General features: G+C 44.6%; 1 protein-coding gene across 3 annotated transcripts in view; it reads right to left on the bottom strand.

Moving 5' to 3' along the window:
* The window catches only part of LOC137376796 (EGF-containing fibulin-like extracellular matrix protein 1), a 143,071-nt gene that overhangs the window by 16,790 nt on the left and 111,113 nt on the right, over positions 1-15,168 (bottom strand). For all 3 annotated transcript variants that reach the window (XM_068045810.1, XM_068045809.1, XM_068045811.1), the window contains 2 exons: positions 11,785-11,904; positions 778-897 (listed from right to left, as the gene is read on the bottom strand). In XM_068045810.1, coding sequence (XP_067901911.1) covers positions 778-897; positions 11,785-11,904 — 240 coding nt within the window. The remainder of the gene's footprint in view (positions 1-777; positions 898-11,784; positions 11,905-15,168) is intronic.

Genomic DNA, 15,168 nt, shown 5'->3' with positions numbered 1-15,168 from the left:
TTATATAACCTCAGAAAATTAATTTGAGATGTATATAGTTAGTGGCGTGAAAAGCAATATGACAACTGAAAGAGGATGAAATATCAGTTCCTAAATGATAGCCACTAATAAATTCAATAAGGAATTCAGGAGAAACTTCTTTACACACAGAGTGGTTAGAATGTGGAACTTGCTACCACAAGGAGTAATTGAGGCAAATGGCATAGATCAATTTAATGGGAAAGTTAGATAAATACATGAGGGAGAAAGGAATAAAAGGCTATGCTGATAGAGTGAGATGAAGTTGGGTGGGATGAGGCTCATGTGCAGCATAAACACTGGCATGGACCAGTTGAATCGAATGGCCTGTTTCTGTACTGTATGTTCTATGTAATTCTATGTAATTTGATTAATCAGTTTTTTGGTACTTGCTGTTTTTTGAATGGTAGCTTTGAAAAAATTAGCAATTTTGACTGTTCAATTTTGTGTTAATTGCTTATTGATTGGTAGCATTTACTGCCAACCTAGTGAATGCAACTGCTTTTGACTGGTTAACATTTAGTCAATTGAACATTGCAATCTATCAGCATGGTTAACTTAACATATAGTAATTATCTAAGCTAATCACGATTTTCTAACTTAAAGGACTTTTGGTACCTTTCAGGTGTGATGCTTTGAGGTGTTATGATACTATAGAGGCAAACTAAATGCAAGACATAATTTTAGATTTTCAGCATCCAAAATAACACTTATTTTTCTAATATATGAAAGAAGAAACTATTACTTGGAGTACCTTACCTTGGCACATTTTCGAACCCAGAAGTTTGTATCCCTCCGGACAGAGGCATGAGTATCGTCCTGGCTCATTTATACATTGGTACTGACACATATAGCTTGAGTAGGCACATTCATCAACATCTGCATTACAAGATAAGGCCCATCACTTTATAGCTTGTAAAAAAAAATGTAAATTTTGCAGCACAAATTCATATTTATTTGCTGATGCTATCTGAATGTGAGCAGTTGTAAAACATGAGCCATGACAACTGTAACTTTGGAATTTGTTACAACCAAATTCTTCAAAAAATTCTTTAAGCACTGAGAAATACACGTGACCAGAATGAGAACTGGATTAGTTCACACCCATGTAGTGTAGGTAATGTTCTGAGGTTTGGGTGAGTAGTGGGAGTACACGTCAAACTACAGTATATGTCATCTTGTAGTGCCTGGCATTGTAACTGGGTGACAGAAGTCGAAAACTATTCCATTCCCATCATTGACATCTTGGCATGTTTGGTAAAAATTCATTAAAGCAAATAAAAATTTTAATCTGTGGGAATAAACATGGAACCAATTAATGAACTCAAAGTGATTGAATTCTGGTAAGCGCAACCAGTAGATACAATGCCACAATGTTGATAGAATAAAGTCATATATGGATCTTTCCCATAGACAGTGTGTAAGAAGGCAGTGGTTTACTTCAGATACAGTAAATGCATTATATCAATCGTTGGCACCAGATCTGCAGTCTCTTTCTAGTGGGGCATGGTCTTGTCAGTGGCTGTAAAGGTAACAGGAGATTTCCAGGCAGCCTCGAGTGCACCACTGCATTTTACAGGTGATGGATGCTTTATTTGGCTGGATCTCAGTTCTCATATCCTCCCCAATGGATCCACCAAAGCAAACTCAGCAGGCATCTGACCTTTAAAAAGTGGCAGGTTTCCCCAAATCCGAGGGTACATTTTATCAAAAGAAATGGTTTATATTTTGCAAATGTGAAGCTGAGGAGTGATACCAACGAAATCATTCTGCATGTGAATGCATGATATCTGAAAGCTGCTTTGATTCTTTTGCTCTCCAACAATCAAAGATGCCTGCCTTGTTCAGCAATATGTCAGGGTTGTTTCTGGGAGAACAGGGTTACCCATTTCAATTGTGGCTGATAACACCACTCCATCATCTGAGGACTGACGGTGTCTACAAACTCATTGAAGCCTTGTGAACCACGCACATTTGTATACAGAGAACTGGCATTCGAAAATCTCACTTCTGTTACGATAGACCTGGGCTAGTTCTACTGTACAGTCCTGCAAGTGTGTCAATAATTATAGAGGATGAGAAGAAGAATGGAAGCCACCAATTCCCTGATCATGACAAAGACACAAGTAAAATAAAGAGAGGTATAGCACAACCTATGCCAACAGCACGTGACATTAGGCCTTGACCAATTTTACAGAGGCCACCCTTCAGCATCTTGGCTGAGAAAATATTGAGGCTAGTCCTTTCCTTTTTAAGCTTTTCCTCTCACCCTGCTCACTCACTTACTTACTGGCACCAAGAAATACAGTGAGTCACTCATTCTGCTTAAAGTTACATTTCAAGAGTTGTCATTTTGATACCATTGTAACATTTATCATGCTGATCTTTGTTTAGGTGTGTTCTAGAGGAAACTGCACTAGTTCTGAGTGGGTCACATCTCAGAGTAAAAAAAAGACTTTGCATTTATATAGCGGCTTTCATAACTGCCCAAAACACTTTGCAATCAATGAAGGACTTTAGAAATGTAGTCACTCTTCTCGTGTAGGAACCAACTTGCGCACAGGAAGCTACTACAAACAGCAATGTGATAATGAGCAGATAATATTTTTTATTGATATTTATTAAGGGATAAATATTGGCCAGGACACCAGGGATAACTCCCCTCTTCTTCTTTGAAATAGTACCATGGGATCTTTTACATCCACCTGAGAGGGCAGATGGGGCCTCAGTTTAACATCCTATCCAAAAGACAGCACCTCTAACAGTTCTGCACACTCTCAGTACTGTACTGGATGTTAGTCTAGACTTCTATGCTCAAGTCTCTGGGGTGGGACTTGAACCTACAACTTTTTAACCCAGAAGAAAGTGCGCAATCAACTGAGCCACCAGCCAATATCATTTAGTCTTGTGCTCAAAAATACCAGCTCAGATATGTCTACCCATGGGATTTTGATAGTGGGATAGAGGAGGGTGCACTGGGTAATGCACAGAGTGGGCTGGATTTAGTGTTCTTGTCATGGTTTCCAGCAATGGACTGAGAAGTGGGCGCTGTCACCGCTCGTCATGTGCGTGGCGGGCCTACTGCAATCACGCGGCGGGCGGCCAATTATCATAATGGAGGTGCGGTGCCTGTCCAACCACGTGACGGGGCAGGTGTAGAGGCACCGAATGCAGTGTCAGATGACTCCAGAGTAGGTTCTGGCACCATGTTAAAGCCCTTCCAGCTCTGCTTATATTGTTGTATTTGCATCATTTGCTATATCCCTGTTCTCTGTTGAAACCGGTGTTAGACTGACTCCTGGACCTTCAACCCCCACCCTCCAGAGAAGGATGCTGCAGTACGGCAGAGGCAAGAAATAGGGCAGCCCTATGGCTTAGTGATGCCTCCCTGGAGATTCTCCTTCAGGCTGCAAGGGAAAAGTGGGAGGTCCTCTTCCCCAGGGATGGCAAGAAGAGGCCTTCCCGCCTGCCAAAGCAAGCCTGGATGGAGATTGCAGAGGAGGTAAGCAGCGTGGGGTCACCCACCAAAAAAGGATCCAGTGCAGGAAGAGAGTCAACAACCTTCATTTGTTCTGCCAAGGTGAGTGCTCCACACCTCTCCCTTTTTGGGGATTGCCTGTGGCTACTCAGAAGTAAGTGTGACATGGGGAGGGAGGCACCACAAAGGCGCTGGCAAAGGGGGTTAGGCATCACCACATCCTGCCAGATGCATGGCTGCACCTCGGGTACAGACCACCTTCTTTCACACCTCAACCCTATTAACTCCTCTGAGAGCTGAAGTGAGGATGAGCAAGACGGGAAACCCAGCAGGGGATGAGGGGCTACCAACAACAGAACTGGCCTGTTGCTCTTTCCGCGAAGTATTACTATCTTCCTCTTTCCACTTACAGGACAAGTGGGCCTATAACAACAGGGAAACCTCAAGGAGTGGCTGCAGAATACCAGACACATAGCCTCGCTCGACAACTGAAGAGGAGGCACTGGAGTTAGTGGGGAGTCAGGGCAGTTGCTCAATAGCGGATGGTGAGACTGGAGTCTCCACGCAAGAAAGTATGGATTATCTTCAATCAACATTCACCACACCTCTGGAGATCCACATCACGAATGGATATCATGACGGGATCTGCACAGCCTAATCCACAGATGCTTGTCTTCTCTCATGAAGGTCGGCGTCAACAGGAGACTCCATCAGAAGAGAGACAACAGTCAACCTCTGAGGAGGAGCAGTCAGAGGATGCACCGTCACCTCCTGCATCTTCGACCAGTGCAGACACTTTCACCTTCGTGGTTTATGCTTGGCTTTAGAATCAGGGTCACAAGCTGGTGAGAGCACCACACAAACACCTGGCTGAAGCTGAGATTGCTGAGGCCACTGCTAGTCAGAGGACTGTGGGTGACCAGGCCCATGCTGAGCCCGAGGATAATGATGAGCCTCTGGTGTTGACAGCACAGGGCATGCTGGAGTTGCAGAGATAAGGCAACATCTGGCGGAGATGCCAGAAGGCATGTGCAGCCATGAGTGGATCATGGAAGACTCCATTCATGCCATGAGTGCTCTCATGTCTCAGGCGGTTGAGCACATGGCTTCCTTCATTGAAAGGTTGGTGACCCTCATGGAGAACCAGATCCCACAGATGCATGCAGACCTGTGTAGTATAAGGACGTGAAGGGTTAATGTTGGAAACAGTGAGAGAACCACCTCCCACTTTAAGGGTGATGATGTAATAGTCACATGGTAATAGGCTTGAGGAAGAAGTAGCAGCACGAAGGATGCTAGCTAAGGAGGCTTAAGGAAAGTGTAAATCGTATAGTGTATTTATAATAAAGAATTATTAGCTGATCTACTATAGACTCCTAGACTTTATGTACAACTTCCTAGCTACGCTACAACCAGACTGATTCCTGGGATGGCGGGACTGACGTATGAGGAGAGATTGAGTCAGTTTGCATTATATTCGCTGGAGTTCAGAAGAGGGAGGATCTCATAGAAACCTATAAAATTCTAACAGGACTTGACAGGGTAGATGCAGGAAGGATGTTCCCGTTGGTGGGGGAGTCCAGAACCAGGGGTCATAGTCTAAGGATACGGGGTAAACCCTTCAGGACTGAGATGAGGAGAAATTTCTTCACCCAGAGAGTGGTGAGCCTGTGGAATTCGCTACCACAGAAAGCAGTTGAGGCCAAAACATTGTATGTTTTCAAAAAGGACTTAGCTATAGCTCTTGGGTCTAAAGGGATCAAAGGGTATGGGGCGAAAGCTGGAACAGGCTACTGAGTTGGATGATCAGCCATGATCATAATGAATGGCGGAGCAGGCTCGAAGGGCCAAATGGCCGACTCCTCCTATTTTTCTATGTTTCTATGTTCTATGAATCAGCTACCTCCAAATGTCCGAACACCATTATCACCAAAGACTATAGTTCTCCAGGGAGGGCGTCATCAACTTATGCACCATGCTGCAGGACAAGTTGCAACCTATGAGCTTCGGTAGTCACTCTATGCCCATGGCCTTGAATATCACTATGGCATTTACCTTTACGCGTCTGGATCATTTCAAGGATCCACCGGTGGCATGTGTGATGTCTCCCAGGCAGCAGCCCACTGCTGCATCAAGGAGGTGAGCAATGCCGTGTTCAAGAGGGCCAGCGACTACTGGACCGACCCTGACAGTCAGGCCGAGAGGGCCATCGGATACGGGGCCATCGCTGGATTTCCCCGGGTGCAAGGTGTGATAGATTGCACACGTGTGGTCATCAAGGCTCCCACTGCTGTCACCAACAGGAAGGGCTTTCATTCATCTAAATCATTAATGTATATTGTGAATAGCTGGGGTCCTAGCACCGATCCCTGCGGTACCCCACTAGTCACTGCCTGCCATTCGGAAAAAGACCCATTTATGCCTACTCTTTGTTTCCTGTCTACCAACCAATTTTCTATCCATCGCAATACACTACCCCCAATCCCATGCACTTTAACTTTACATGCTAATCTCTGATGTGGGACTTTGTCGAAAGCCTTCTGAAAGTCCAAATAAACCACATCCATTGGCTCCCCCTCATCAACTCGACTAGTTACATCCTCAAAGAATTCTAGTAGATTTGTCAAGCATGATTTCCCTTTCGTAAATCCATGCTGACTCTGTCCGATTCTACCACTGTTCTCCAAGTGCTCTGCTATAAAATCTTTGATAATGGACTCTAGAATTTTCCCCACTCCTGACGTCAGGCCGACTGGTTTATAATTCCCTGCTTTCTCTCTACCTCCCTTTTTAAATAGTGGGGTTACATTAGCTACCCTCCAATCTGCAGGAACTGTTCCAGAGCCTATAGAATCTTGGAAGATGACCACCAATGCATCCACTATTTCTAGGGCCACTTCCTTAAGTACTCTGGGATGCATACCATCAGGCCCTGGGGATTTATTGGTCTTCAATCCCATCAATTTCCCAACACCATTTCTCTACTAATACTGATTTCTTTCAGTTCCTCTCTCTCACTAAGCCCTGTGTTCCCCAACACATCTAGTATGATATTTGTGTCCTCCTTTGTGTTGACAGAACCAAAGTATGCATTTAGTTGGTCAGCCATTTCTTTATTCCCCATAATAAATTCCCCTATTTCTGACTGTAAGGGACCTACATTTGTCTTCACCAATCTTTTTCTCTTCACATACCTATAGAAACTTTTACAGTCAGTTTTTATGTTCCCCGCAAGCTTGCTCTCATACTGTATTTTCCCCTTCTTAATCAATCCCTTGGTCCTCCTTTGCTGAATTCTAAACTGCTCCCAATCCTCAGGTCTGTTGTTTTTCCTGGCAAATTTATATGCCTCTTCCTTGGATCTAATGCTATCTCTAATTTCCCTTGTAAGCCATAGTTTGGCTACCTTTCCCGTTTTACTTTTGCGCCAGACAGGGATAAACAATTGTTGCAGTTCATCCATGCACTCTTTAAATGTTTGCCATTGCCTATCCACCGTCATCCCTTTAAGTAACATTTCCCAATCTGTCATGGCCAACTCGCGCCTTATACCTTAGTAGTTTCCTTTACTATGATTCAGGACCCTTGTTTCAGAATCAACTACGTCACTCTCCATCTTGATGAAGAATTCTATCAAATTATGTTCGCTCGTCCCCAAGGGGTCTCGCACCACGAGATTGTCAATTATTCCTCTCTCATTACACAATACCCAGTCTAGGATGGCCTGTTCTCTACTTGGTTCCTCAATGTATTGGTCCAGAAAACCATCCCGTATACACTCCAAGAATTCCTCCTCTACAGTATTGTGACTAATTTGATTTGCCCAATCTATATGCAGATTAAAGTCACCCATAATTACAGATGTTCCTTTATCGCATGCATCTCTAATTTCCTGTTTAATGCCATTCCCAACATCACCACTACAGTTTGGGGGTCTATATACAACACCCACTAAAACTTTTTGCTCCTTAGTGTTTCTCAGCTCTACCCATACAGATTCCACATCGTCAGAGCTAATATCTTTCCTCACTATTGCATTTATTTCCTCTTTAACCAGCAATGCAACTCCACCGCCTTTTGCTTTTTGTCTGTCCTTCCTAAATATTGAATACCCCTCGATGTTCATTTCCCATCCCTGGTCACCTTGCAGCCATGTCTCCGTAATCCCGACTATATCAGACCTGTTTACATCTATTTGCGTGATTAATTCATCCACTTTATTGCGAATGCTCCGCGCGTTGAGGCACAAAGCCTTAAGGCTTGTCTTTTTAACATTACTTGTCCTCTTCCCAATATTTTTCACTGTGTCCCTGTTTGATTCTGGCCCTTGATTTCTCTGTCTATCACTTTTCTTATTCTCCTTACTATCTTTTGTTCTTGTTTTTGATCCCTCTCCTCTGACTCCTTGCAAAGGTTCCCATCCCTCTGCCATTTTAGTTTAAACCCTCCCCAACCACTCTAGCAAATACTCCCCCTCGGACATCAGTCCCGGTCCTGCCCAGGTGTAACCTGTCCAGTTTGTACTGGTCCCACCTTCCCCAGAACTTACTTCCTACTTCCCTATATTCTGCTTTTAGGACCTCATCCTTTTTTTTACCTATGTCGTTTATACCAATGTGTACCACGACCACTGGCTGTTCACCCTCCCCTTCACCGCTCTGAGATATCCTTGGCCCTAGCACCAGGGAGACAACATACCATCCTGGAGTCTCTTTTGCGGCCACAGGAACACCTATCTATTCCCCTTACAATTGAATCCCCTATAACTATTGCATTCCCACACTTTTTACTCCTCTCCTGTGCAGCAGCGCCAACCATGGTGCAACGAATTGGGTTGTTGCTGCTTTCCCCTGAGAGGCCATTCCCCCCAACAGTATCCAAAGCAGTATATCTGTTTTGCAGGGGAATAGCCACAGGAGATTCCTGAACTGCCTGCTTAGTCCTCTTGCTCTGCCTGGTGGTCACCCATTCCCCTCCTGCCTGCGGGGTCTGAGCCTGCAGTGTGACCACTTCTCTATATGTGCTTTCCACGATATTCTCCGCCTCGTGGATTCTCCACAGTGTCCCCAGCTGCTGCTCCAGCTCCGAAACCTGGGCTTCCAGGAGCTGCAGCTGGACACACTTCCTGCACACATGCTGGTCCCGGGCACTGGAATTCTTCCCAGCTTCCGACATGGAGCACGAGGAGCACACCACGACATTGAGCTCACCTGCCATGACTTCACCCTTTAAATTAAATTAAACTTTCTGGAAGATCTTAATGTCCAATAATATCAATTACTCTCGGGCCCTTCTTCCCTGGTCCTCGTTACTACAGGACTCGCTAAAAAAAAACTACTTGCTATATTTGAAATAAACTTTAAACTTTTAAACCTTTCTTATCCGAGATACTTACGCAGCTATTTAGAGCTATTCCCAAACAGCAGTGACTCACCAACCAATCACCTTGCAGCTCTCCAGTGATGTCACTGTTGGCTTTTTTTTTTCAAAACTCCGGCGCACTGGAAGAGCTCCTCTCCGCTGTGCTCCCGGAAGGTAAGAGACTGGGCCTTGATCCTCAGGCTCGATTTATAGGCTCCGCTCTTGGCGTTGTCCCCACAGGGCCGCTCCGCTCCCGGAAGGTAAGAGTCTGGTATACTCTCTGGTGCAGGTGGGCCCTTCTTGGCATAGCCAGCTGCTGTCGCTCTTGTTGTGGAGCTTCACAGGCAGGCGCCGCTACCTTTTGGCCCTCCCTCCATCGGAGGCGCTGCATCATGCCACCGAGGTCCAAAAAGACAGGGTGTACGACACCCATACCACTGATCCAGGATCAGTAGGTCTCCAGAGCGCTGTCCTTGCAGAGTTGAAGTTGTCTTGGCAGCTTTGTCCTTGCTACTCCTCTCAACTATCTTGCTAATGGCCCTCAGTGCCCACCCTTACTGAGAGTTAAAACGCTCACTGATAGTACCTGTGCAGATCACCCAGTAGTATGTCAATCCGGTAATGCCACCTGGCAACATGTCCACCTGTGCAGAGTGCACAGCATTGTAGGCCGACAATGGTTTCCGCTCTCCCCAGTTCCCCTATCAGTGCTGGTCATGGCTGTCTTCCCATCATGGCACTGAGGCCTTGCCTTGTTGCCGCCAGCTTTCAATGGCCAGGAATCCAAAGGCACGTGAGGGTTGCCCGTTTTCCACTTAACTCCAAGCCCCACTGAGTTGCTTTCAATTGCATGCAAATATATTATAAGTATCTGTTTAGCAATTGAAATTGCACTCCTATCGTGTCAGAGCAGTGACGTTGCTGACTAAGTCTGGAACTGACGTCATGACGTTGGATTTCTGGCTAGATGCATGTGACACTATTCTCCAGCCCCCCATGCCTCCATTCCCACTCCAAACGAGCTCACTAAATTCAGCCCAGCATCTGTTTTAAAACCGGTGGTGATGGTGGAGCAGGAGAAGGAAGCTACTTTCAAAGGGCCAATTTACACCTGTCCTCACTTGTTGAGCTCAGGGATCTGGATCACATGGTGCCTAATTTTGAAAGAAGGATGCTTTCTGAGCACAGTCCTTTGCTAATCAATGGTGACTTTGACAATCACCATGTAGCAGCTGAAGGCTGGTGTGGAGAAGTTCAGGGTCCACATCTGTGCAGTGATGATGGATGAATTTTAGAATTGGAGACCACTATTGGTAACAGAGATTGCCACTAGCAGAGGCCCTAATATCTGTCGTTGCATCTCAGGTGGTTTTACAGATGGTTTGGGTTCTGGTCTGGAACGGGCTCTCTCTTATGGTTTCCAGATGCTTTGTATTTACACCTTTTATATAAAGTTAACAGAATTCTTCCTAGGCCTTTTACAGGCCTATTTTCACACAGGTAATATGTTTGCAGTATTTGGAAGTTTGCTAAAATATTGCATATTCCTTTGACGGTTAGAACTAAGCGAGGATCGATTCCAATCAACTCCTAAACTTCAATATAATAATTATATAATCATCCAATTATAATGGCAAAATATAAAATATTATCAATAGAAACACTCAGAAAAGCATTAAACTGGAAATAGTAGAGATTAAAAAGTAAATGCTTAAATTCTGAATCGAAAAAGAAAATGTTGGAAATACTTAGCAGATAAATAGGTACCTGAAATGGAAAAAACAGGTTAACATTTTGGTTGAGCCCTTCATTGGTACTGATCTAAATGAGCTGTTATTTTAACACTTCCCCCTTCTTAAGGTTATTGAAATTATATTGGATTTGCATAAAAAATATTACTAAAAAACTTGTATCGCTTGGTACACCATATGAAAATTTTCTGAGCAGCTTTTATGAATATATTAGAGCATAGTGTGAATGGGACTTTTAGTCCAATAAGGTAGTAATTCTCCAATTATTCTTTAGGATGGAATCTTCCTGGTCCCAATGAGATGGGGTTGGATGTGGGACTGAGTGCAAAATTAGGAAATCTTGTGTTGGGGTGCTTCTCTGAGTGTTTCCGCCTCTGAATGCTCTTGCTGGAGGTGGGGTCTGTCCAGCAGCGGCAGGTGGCTAATTATCAATTAAATGCTAACTTAGGGGAAAATTTGTGATGCCAACGGGATGCTTCAGTGGCAGATGGGACCCTGCTGAGGACGACGCCCAGCAACTGCCTGAAGGCAGACTCCCCGTGGCAGACCCACCCTATCCTGGAACCGCGGGTGCCAGAGGGACAGAACTGCAGCTGCAGGCCATCTTGTGGTGGGGTTCCCCCTCCACACTGATGGCCTGGCATCTGTGGCCACACTTACTTTTAACAAGTTAAGAAATCTTCAGAGGGCTTCTCCGTCTTGAGGCATCCTCACAGTCTCCCACCTACATAGGTGGGGTTGCTGGCTGCCCACAGCCTCGGGTGCTTTGATTGGCCCACCTGCCTGCGCAGCCTGCCTGCCGTCCCTAATTGGATGGGGCTCCCAAAGGCGGCCTGTTAATTGGTTGCGTCCAGGAAGATCACGCAAGCAGGAGGGTCTCGGACAACCTCAGGGTAGGGACCCGCATATGGTCCCAAAGCCTGAGAATCTTCCAAGAGGAGAAGTTTCTGCCCAATGTCTTTATTGTTCTTATTGGGCTAAAACATTGGGCTCAGTGTGTGCAATGCTAATGTACACAAGCACTTACTGTGTTGATTGTATGCATCATTAAATGGCTAAAATAATAGTCTTTTCTTCCTTTGGTGATCACAGTATAGGAAGAAGATAAACTATTACACATTGGTTATAATAGTTGCATAAATGACCCCACATATTCAGAAAGCATTCTGTAGTTACCTCTGCATGTAACTTTGTCTGGATTTAATTCATATCCTTGATCACACTGGCAGATGAATGAACCCACAATATTGAAGCATTGATGATCACATGGAGAACTCGTCTCACACTCGTTAACATCTAAAGGGGAAAAGAAAACATTTAATAATCATTCAAAATCTCAGCAAGATGATCTTCTCAAGTAAAATTACAGAAATATTTAAGGGAACTTTAAGTAAAATGCTGCGGACCAATTATTCCTAGGTGCATTTATGCACACTGCCTTTTAGCCATTTCAAGACCCTTTCCCCAGCAATCCTACCAGTTCACTCAAGTATATTTTGATTAATAGATTTTAAAAGGCCAGTGTCGTTGTGAAATGGAGACTAATGAGTTGGTATTCAACACTGCTAGATTGGTGAGGCAGTATGACTGATAGGGAGCATTTCAGTGCATTCATAAGTTCAAAAGAAAGCAATAGGGGTGCATTTCAGACCAAGATGAGAGTCACTCTGGTGGGATAGCTCCAAAGTGGCTCTCAGATCTGGATGAAGTTGCAATCACCTTACTGCTTTCTATGGAGCCACTTCAGGGCTTAGAACTGCATGCTCAATGATGATGTTATCCAGTTGTTACAACCAGGTTTGAAAGGTGTGTAGGGGTCTTTTACTTTCTTCACCTGGGAGTCAGTTGCCAGTGTTCGCCAGAGCTGGCGGGCAGCCATAAAGACAGGGCTAAAATGTGGCGAGTCGAAGAGACTTAGTAGTTGGCAGGAAAAAAGACAGAGGTGCAAGGGGAGAGCCAACTGTGCAACAGCCCCGACAAACAAATTTCTCTGCAGCACCTGTGGAAGAGCCTGTCACTCTAGAATTGGCCTTTATAGCCACTCCAGGCGCTGCTTCACAAACCACTGACCACCTCCAGGCGCGTATCCATTGTCTCTCGAGATAAGGAGGCCCAAAGAAAACAACCAGGTGTGAAAGGTCTGTAGGGGTCTTTTACTTTCTTCACCTGGTCTTATTGTAACAGCGTTTAAGAAGGGTAGCAGGGATAAACCAGGTAATTACAGGCCGGTGAGTCTAACATCAGTGGTAGGGAAACTATTGGAAAAAATTCTGAGGGACAGGATTAATCTCCACTTGGAGAGGCAGGGATTAATCAAGGATAGTCAGCATGGCTTTGTCAGGGGGAGATTATGTCTAACAAACTTGATTGAATTTTTTGAGGAGGTGACTAGACGGGTAGATGAGGGTAAATCAGTTGATGTAGTCTACATGGACTTCAGTAAGGCTTTTGATAAGGTCCCACATGGGAAATTGGTTAAGAAGGTAAGAGCCCATGGGATCCAGGGCAATTTGGCAAATTGGATCCAAAACAGGCTTAGTGGCAGGAGGCAGAGGGTGATGGTCGAGGGTTGTTTTTGCGATTAGAAGCCTGTGACCAGTGGTGTACAGCAGGGATTGGTGCTGGGACCCTTGCTGTTTGTAGTGTACATTAATGATTGAGACGTGAATATAGGAGGTATGATCAGTAAGTTTGCATATGACACGAAAATGGGTGATTTCGTAAATAGTGAGGAGGATAGCCTTAGATTACAGGATGATATAAATGGGCTGGTAAGATGGGTGGAGCAGTGGCAAATGGAATTTAATCCTGAGAAGTGTGAGGTGATGCATTTTGGGAGGACTAACAAGGCAAGGGAATATACAATGGATGGTAGGACCCCAGGAGGTACTGAGGGTCAGAAGGACCTTGGTGTACTTGTCCAAAGATCACTGAAGGCAGCAGCACAGGTAGATAAGGTGGTTAGGAAGGCATATGGGATACTTGCCTTTATTAGATGAGGCACAGAATAAAAGAGCTGGGAGGTTATGATGGAGCTGTATAAAATGCTAGTTAGGTCACAGCTAGAGTACTGTGTACAGTTCTGGTTGCCACACTATAGGAAGGATGTGATTGCACTGTAGAAGGTGCAGAGGAGATTCACCAGGATGTTGCCTGGGCTGGAGCATTTCAGCTATGAAGAGAGACTGGATAGGCTAGGGTTGTTTTCCTTAGAGCAGAGAAGGCTGAGGGATTCACCTGATTGAGGTATACAAAATTATGAGGGGCATAGATAGGGTAGATAGGAAAACACTTTTACCCTTAGCGGAGGTGCCAATAATGAGGGGGCATAGATTTAAGGTCAGGGGCAGGAGGTTTAGAGGGCATTTGAGGAAAGATTTTTTCACCCAGAGGATGGTTGGAATCTGGAACCCACTGCCTGAAGGGGTGGTAGATGCAGGAACCCTTACAACATTTAAGAAGTATCAAGATGAGCACCTGAAACGCCATAGCATACAAGGCTACGGGCCACGTGCTGGAAAATGGTATTAGAATAGATAGGTGCTTGATGGCTGGCATGGACACGCTGGGCGGAAGGGCCTGTTTCTGTGCTGTATAACTCTATGACTGTATGAGGGTTTATGTTTATAAACACACTGTGTTTTGAGCTCCTCCTTGGTGAATCCTTGTTCACCACTTTCCAATTATAAGGCAAAGAAATAAGCACACCAGGTTTTCTTAGGTTTAAAGAAGAAAAGTGAAATTTATTAAGCTCACTTAAACTCTAATTCGGTTAACGCCTACGGATATACAACACGCCCACGCTAGCATGCACACACAATATACACATGCAAATAGGGACAGAAAAGAGCAGGAGAAAAATAGAGAGGTTTGAGGCAGTCTCTGAAAGGGGGTCCTTGTTACTGTTTCTTTGTTTACAACTCGCCGTAGAGTCTTTGATTGTACACAGCTCTTACTTTTCGTTGGGGCCCAGTATTCTTCTTAAACCTTGTTCATGTAGGAGACTTTTCTCTCTGAGTTCACATGTCTTCAGTGGGTCTTCCGTTCCATCAGAAAGAGATGGGAGCAGACAGGAGAGAGGTGTTCTCAGTCCAGGAGCAAACAGCTTTTTGACTTTTTACTCTTAGCAAGTTCAAATTCAAAAAACTCCAACAGTCAGTTAGTCATATGACTAAACTGGTTTTCCCATTTCTTCTATGTATTGGGGATGCAAGGACTGGGTCCCTTGTTCCAACACTGTCTGCTGGCATGCAAATATCTTTCCAGTCAGGGGCTTGGCAATCCCTTGTGATAGGCCCTCTTTTCATCCCAGCCACAATTTTAAGTTTTAATGTTCATGCAGCGAAATAATATGTGCCTCAGTCTTGGCAGGTGGGGGCCTGCATGACACCTCCACACCCAGGGGAATGAAATGCAATTTGAAAACAAATAGCACATTTCATTACAAGGTTTGAGAGAAATATAAGATACAGAAAGAAAAGCCATGCATTTCTCTCATTCATTTCCATTCATTCACCAATAAAGCTTATTTAAAATGGTCTTTTTCTGGGTGCCACTGCT

Source organism: Heterodontus francisci, chromosome 13, assembly GCF_036365525.1.
Source record: "Heterodontus francisci isolate sHetFra1 chromosome 13, sHetFra1.hap1, whole genome shotgun sequence".
Lineage (NCBI taxonomy): Eukaryota > Metazoa > Chordata > Chondrichthyes > Heterodontiformes > Heterodontidae > Heterodontus > Heterodontus francisci.
Note: the sequence above shows the minus strand (reverse complement) of the source record. Positions and strands in the feature narration are given on the sequence as shown.